This window comes from Plecotus auritus (assembly GCF_963455305.1).
Source record: "Plecotus auritus genome assembly, chromosome: 3".
Classification (NCBI taxonomy): domain Eukaryota; kingdom Metazoa; phylum Chordata; class Mammalia; order Chiroptera; family Vespertilionidae; genus Plecotus; species Plecotus auritus.
Genome location: NC_137772.1, coordinates 16,741,191 through 16,748,384, shown reverse-complemented (window position 1 = coordinate 16,748,384; position 7,194 = coordinate 16,741,191). Strand labels below are relative to the sequence as shown.

The 7,194-nt window shown below is 49.2% G+C and overlaps 1 protein-coding gene across 1 annotated transcript; it reads right to left on the bottom strand.

Moving 5' to 3' along the window:
• Nucleotides 1-909: 909 nt before the first annotated feature.
• On the bottom strand, nucleotides 910-1,970 carry LOC308244590 (transmembrane protein adipocyte-associated 1-like; the record flags this gene model as incomplete). The annotated part of the gene is given in 2 exon segments (XM_080660730.1): nucleotides 910-1,301; nucleotides 1,304-1,970. Coding segments are annotated over 2 exon segments (993 nt in total). The 3' UTR covers nucleotides 910-975.
• Between the last annotated feature and the right edge of the window lie 5,224 nt (nucleotides 1,971-7,194).

Sequence of the window (7,194 nt, the reverse complement as noted above, 5' to 3'; positions counted from 1 at the left end):
CCACTGCTGTGCTCGCCAGCCATGAGCCAGCTCAGGGCTTCTGGCTAAGTGGCACTCCCCCTGTGGCAGTGCACTGACCACCAGGGGGCAACTCCTGCCTTGAGCATCTGCCCCCTGGTGGTCAGTGTGCATGATAGCGACTAGTCATTCCACTGTTCAGTCGATTTGCATATTAGCCTTTATTATTATATAGGATGATACGAAAAATATTTATCTGATGTATAATATGTACCAGACACATCCTACTTCCTTGCTAACTGAGCTATTGCTATCTGAGGATTTGTTGTAATGCCACACAAAAAGCCCTACAAATCAAAACAGAAATCCTGCAAGAGTGGCTCCAGATGTGCATGTCAGTGAAAACATTGAAATTATGTGCACATGAGATAAGCATGTGTGCACACACATATCCACACGTGCACAAACATGGATCTGTCTGAATGTATATACAAACAGCTATGCCTGCAGAGAAAGAGGCCTGGAATGAATGATACCTTGGTAGAGAAAGTACACCTACCATCAAGACTATGATTTCTTTTTTTCTTTTATTTTTTTTGTGCTCCTTTTTTTTTTTTATTAAAAAATAGATCAAGAAAATATACACACTTCAGCCCACCTGCCAGAGTGAGCTTTGTAAAGGCCAAAGTGCTGTAGGGAGGGGTGCCAGCTCTGGGTGCCCAGGCTTTCTCCTTTGGAGAAAAGAGGTGTCCTTGCCAGCATGAGAGATCATAATCTGGACCACATTGTGGAGCAGGGCAAGGGCAGACGGAATGGGGGGGGAGAGGGAGGCGGGGAACAGCTAAAGCGGAGATGGCTGAGGGCAACTGGAGGCCCAGATGGAAGGACAGAGCCTGCATAGCACTGCCACCCACACAAGGTCCTTGGCCTTGTCCTCCAAGGACTCTGCACTGCCTGGCCTCCTCTCCCCTCTGCCATCCACAGGCCCCGGACTCTTTCCAGCCAGGGCAGCTGCAATCAGGCATTGAGAGCCTTCCAGCGCTCACTGTCTGTGCTGTTGATGCTGCCGGTATGGCAGGGCATGGAAGCGATGTCATCCAGGTAGGACACTCCGCTGGCTGAGTCGAACTGTGTGCTGGCAGCACCTGCTCCCTCCGGGCCCTCCCGCCGGGTTACAGCATAGGGATGGGGCAGATGCATGTCTGGTTCCTCAGTCTCATCCACTTGGCATTTGTAGGAGAAAAGGATCTTGGGCTCCGAGCCGAAAAACCCCCGGAGGAAGGCCACGTAGATGAGGGGTGCGAAGAAGCCGAAGTAGAGGAACGTGGTGGCGTCCACACAGAAGGCAGGGAGATGCGGTCCTTCAGAGGGGTCTTGGGAAGCACAACCACCAGAGAGTACACCAGAAAGAAGAAGCAGGAGCTGACCAGCCAGAAGTGGCGGCCCCCGTGCCCATAGATGTTGAAGTCCTCAGCTGGGAGGTGGGCATCAGGGTACAGGATCTCCAGGGTCCCCTGGGTGACAGAGTAGGCCAGGGACAGCACAGTGGTGATGGCCAGCACACGCTTGATGCTTGACTTGCTCTCCAGGTGACCAAAGGCAAGGCCCAGGATAACCACACTCAGCTCAATGGCCAACAAGAAGAAGCGGGTAATCTCCCACAGGATCTTATCAGCAACAGTTGCAGCATCCGAGGTGCTGACCGTCATGCTGACCACGGCCCGGGCAATGCCCACTAGTGCCACCATGAACACCAGGATATTGAAGGTGATAAAAATGGGGCTGGAGGTGATGCAGATCTTGGCCCGAGCAAATGGAAGCTTCCAGAGCAGGAAAATGAAGAAGAGCACATTGGGGATGAGCAGCAAGAGGTCCCAGTCCCGGACCCTAGAGGTGCCAATGTCCTCGTACAGCAGCAGCAGGCAGCGATGTGGCACACTGATGTTGGGAGCCAGGGGCGGGGACAGCACTGTGCTCCCGTTGGCCCAAACCACCTCCTGCACGGTTTCCATCTTGCCAGCACCCAGCCTGAGGGCTCCGGGCCCGCGATCAGGCCCCGCTGCCACAGTGGCCCATCCGCAGCCGCTGGTGCGCAGACCCGGCACAGACCGCGGGACTCCAGCCTCCAGCACCTGGGGCAGGCGGCCGGCTCCGCGGAAATGACAGGTCAGAGGGGAAGGCGAGAGGTGGTCAACGAGCTGGGCCCACCGGCTACCAGGACACCATGAGGCTCCTCCTCGCAGCGGCGGCCCGGAAGGAAGGAGGACCATGATTTCTAAGGGCATTGTCTGCCCTTCTTTCTTTGAAAACCAGGGAAGACCCTGAGATGTATGACCCTCCCCCACTTCGCTTAGCAGGTAGGCCAACAGATGAAAAACTAGAGGCCAAGAAGTGCAACCATGACACAGAGCTAGTAAACAGCTGGGCTGAGACGTGAATGCAGCTCTCTCTGACTCAGCACCCCGCCTCCTATGGTTGATAAGCTCAGCCTCTGTCCTGCTTCAAACCAGCATGGAGGAGTTTATGTTGCTAGGCCGTGTTCACTACTGGCTTACCAATCGGTGGTGCCCCCCTTATCTGTGGGCAATCTGATTATCCTTACGATTTAAAGGAATGTGAGGAAGCTGGCCTAGCAAAACCTTGTATTTCAAAGTCATTTCTATGAGATCTGGCATTTTATACAACTTAGAGGCTTTGGGATAAAATATGAATCACAAGAAAGAAGTCATGTATTTCAGGTAAAAAGCAGGGTTTTGGTGTTTTGTTTTTGTTTTGTCTGAAATCCAATAAAATGAGTAGGGTTCAAATGATACTTCCAGAATCTGAACACTCCCTTCCCCCATGCTTCTCCTCGGTCTGAGCCACCTCATCTCTCCCAGCATTATCTCAACAGCTTCTCGGTTAGTGACCTGGAGTTCCTCCTTGCCCTCTATACTCTACACAGCCACCAGATCAAGTCACCCCTTTGCTCAAACCTCTCCAATGTCCTCTAATTTCTATTGAAGAAAAAGCCTATGTTCGGACCATGGCCCCAGCGCATTCCAGGATCTGGATGCCTTCCCTTGCCCCTCAGAGCTTTCCTCTTCTGCTCTCTACACTTGCTGCTGCCTTTGCTGGGAACATTCTTCCCCAGGTATTCACATGGCTACCTCTCCCCTTCAAGTGTTGGCTCTGGTGTCACCTCTATGCCTCCTCCCTTGACTGCTGTACCTAAAAAGCACCCTGAACTCCCTAGCACCTTTCACCTTCCAACATACTACATCAACTTGTCATGTATTGTCTCTAGAAGATAAACTCCATGAGAGCAGGGATTGTGTAATTTGCTCCCTAAGGTAACCCCAGTGTCTAAAAGTGCCTGGCCCATTGTAGGTATTCAAAATTAGCTGATGAAGGAATCAAGAATGTGTGAGTAGTAAGCCACTTCACCTTTAATATTAAAATTGTGATTTATACAGAGCACCTTCTTCATAAAAGGCCTTGGTATACTTTTCTTTCTTTCTTTTTTTTTTTTTTTGTCAAAACAGTACTATCTTTACCATTGCAAATACTTTTCCTAATATTGTCATTTCTTAAACAAGCACCATTGGTCATTTCTAAACTAAAGTCAACAGATACTGATGTCTTCATATATTTAACAAGAGGCCCGGTGCATGAAATTTGTGCATGGGCGGGGTGTGTCCCTCAGCCCAGCCTGCACCCTCTCCAATCTGGACCCCTCTGGGACCAGGCCTACCGGGATTGGGCCTAAATGGGCAGTCGGACATCCCTCTCACAATCCAGGACTGCTGGCTCCCAACTGCTTGCCTGCCTGCCTTCCTGATTGCCCCTAACCTCTTCTGCCTGGCAGCCTGATCACCCCCTAACCACTCCCCTGCCAGCCTGATTGGCCCTAACTGCCCTCCTCTATAGGCCTGGTCACCCTTAACTGCCCTCCCCTGCAGGCCCAGTCACCCCTAACTGCCCTCCCCTGCAGGCCTGGGTCTCCCCCAACTGCCCTTCCCTGCAGGCCCGGTCACCCCCAACTTCCCTCCTCTGCTGGCCTGCTCACCCCTAACTGCCCTCCCCTGCAGGCTTGATCGCCCCCAACTGCCCTTCCTTGCAGGCCTGGTCCCCCGCAACTGCCCTCCTCTGCAGGCCTGGTCCCCCCAACTGCCCTACCCTGCTGGCCTGATTGCCCACAACTGCCCTCCCCTGCAGGCCTGGTCCTCCCCAACTGCCCTACCCTGCAGACCTGGTCCCCCCCCAACTGTGCTCCCCTGCAGGCCTGCATCCCCCCAACTGTCCTCCCCTGCTGACCTGGTCTCCCCCAACTGGCCTCCTCTGCTGGCCCAGTCACCCCCAACTGCCCTCCCTTGCAGGCCTGATCCTCCCAACTGCCCTCCCCTGCTGGCCTGATAACCCCCAACTGCCCTCCCTTGCAGACCTGGTCCCTCCCAACTGCCCTTCCCTGCAGGCCATCTTGTGGTGGCCATCTTGTGTCCACATGGAGGCAGTCATCTTGTGTGTTGGAGTGATGGTCAATCTGCATATTACTCTTTTATTAGATAGGATAGAGGCCTTGTGCATGGGTGGAGGCCAACTGGTTTGCCCTGAAGGGTGTCCTGGATCAGTGTGGGGGTTCTCTTGGGGCATGGGGCGGCCTGGGTGAGGGGCCTGTGGTGGTTTGCAGGCTGGCCACGCCCCCCAGTGACCCAAGTGGAGGCCCTGGGATCTGGGATTTATTTATCTTCTATAATTGAAACTTTGTATTCTTGAGTGGAGGCTAGAGCTGGCCAGGAAGTTTAGCTTCCTCCATCGCCGGGGAAACCCAAGCCTCCTGCTCACTCCAGGCCACAGCCATTTTTGTTGGGATTTATTTATCTTCTATAATTGAAACTTTGTAGCCTTGAGCAGAGGCCTGGGCTGGCCAGGGTGTGCAGGAAGCTTGGCTTCCTCCATTGCCAAGGAAACCCAAGCCTCCTGCTCACTCCGTGGCTGCAGTCATCTTGGTTGGGTTAATTTGCATACTCGCTCCTGATTGGCTGGTGGGCATGGCTTGTGGGTGTAGCGGATGTACGGTCAATTTGCATATTACTCTTTTATTATATAGGATGCAAATATGTGATGTTCACAAACATCACATTGATAACTTGACCTTTGAATTGATTTCACTGTATCTTCCATTTCTTTCATTCCAGAGTGGGTACAAAGTGTTTATAACAAGATGTTGCTTACCACTTGCAAATTGTTTCTGTCATCCTGGTAAGATACTTATTTTTAAAGTAAATGGTCTCATGATAACACAAAATGATGCTGCCAAAAAGGTCTATGTTGTTGATGCTGCTGTTTTTGTTTTATTTCCCTTTTTTTTTTTTTTTTTGCAAGGTTTCCCTCTAGTCATTGGTTCTTTTGAGATTTGATTTTAGGTCTACAGGCCATTCAAATATGTAATAATATTCTAGCATTGGTTTTACAAGAGAATTTACAACTTATTTGCATATATTATCCAGAAGCCAGGTTTTATGTCATATTCATGTGTACTGTTGCTCAGCTAAGAAATAAAACTGTATAACTTCGTCTCTTCTGTAAAACAGCATTAATAGAAAATGCAAGGAAATAGTGCTCAGCGTGGCGTGGCATCACACTCAGCTTCTATGGGAGGGTTTTATGCGTCACAATCTGTCATGAGAAAGAGCAGGTGGACTGTAGTTTTCTAACTACCTGCAAACATTCCTTAGTCAAATACTAGTCCTGATATTGCTGGAAAGATACTGTGCTTTTTTAGATATAATTGACATTGACAATCACTGGACTTTAAGTAAAGCAGATTATCCTCTGTAATGTGCTGGGCCTCATCCAATTTATTGAAGGCCGTAAGAACTAACACAGCGGTTCCCTAGAGATAAAGGCACTCTGCCTTCAGGCTGCAACACAGAAATTCTGCCCAAGTTTCCAGCCTCTGACTGCAACGTTGACTCTTACCTGAATATCTAGCCCACCAGCTTAGCCTACAAATGTGAGACTTTCAGCCCCCTAATCACATGAGTCAATTCCTTAACACAGAAAAATAAGTGCTTGGTAGACAGATGATAGATGATAGATAGATAGATAGATAGATAGATAGATAGATAGATAGATAGATGATAGATAGATAGATAGATAGATGATAGATAAATGATAGATAGATGATAGATAGATGATAGAGAGATGATAGATGATAGATAGATAGATAGATAGATAGATAATAGATAGATAGATAGATAGATAGATAGATAGATAGATAGATAAGAGAGATCCTCTGGGTCTTATTTCTCTGGAGAACCTAATGAACCACGTCAGCATGTCCCACTTACACTGATCCTGGGTACTGCTTCTGGCCATTAAAATAAGGCCACCACCACCCTGCCAATCTCCGCACTGAGGCCACTCTGTCAGAAATAAGGGCTTCGCCCTCACAGGTTTATTTACCTTAAACTCACTCAGAGAAATCAGGGCTTGCCATTGTTCCTGGATTCATTCTGCCAGCAAGACCAGCTTTAACAATGCCAAATCACAGGACATTGATGTCACCAGGTCTCAGGGACAGCACAAAACCAAAGTCTATTCAATAGCTTAATTATTCAATGTAACACCAACTCCTCAAAGTGAACTCAGTTACCACATTCAGAAGGCAGTAGCTGACAGCCTTTTGCTTTTCATTGTCTCCCAAAATGAAATAGTAACAAACAGCATTTAAAAATACCCTACAGGCAGCCTGAATGCAACGAAGTGGGAACTGGCCAGAGCTTTATTGCATCTTATTCCAGGGAGACAGGAGGTGTATTACACAGATGCGTGGGAAAAAGAGCAAGGATGTGCACTCAGGTGTGGGTGCGCGAAGGCCACCAGCTTCCTTGGGAAAACAAGCTTCCTGAGGGACCAAGAGAAAAAGATGGTTCGTCGTGTTTTTGGAAAATTCAATAAAGAAGCTTTTTCTAGGATGCCCAGTGTTACTAGCAGTAAAGAGAAATATAAATTATAAAAAAAAGAAAACATGCCCTGACCGGTTTGGCTCAGTGGATAGAGCGTCGGCCTGCAGACTGAAGGGTCCCAGGTTCGATTCCGGTCAAGGGCATGTACCTTGGTTGCGGGCACATCCCCAGTAGGGGGTGTGCAGGAGGCAGCTGATCAATGTTTCTCTCTCACTGATGTTTCTAACTCTCTATCCCTCTCCATTCCTCTCTATAAAAAAATCAATTAAAATATATTTTTAAAAAA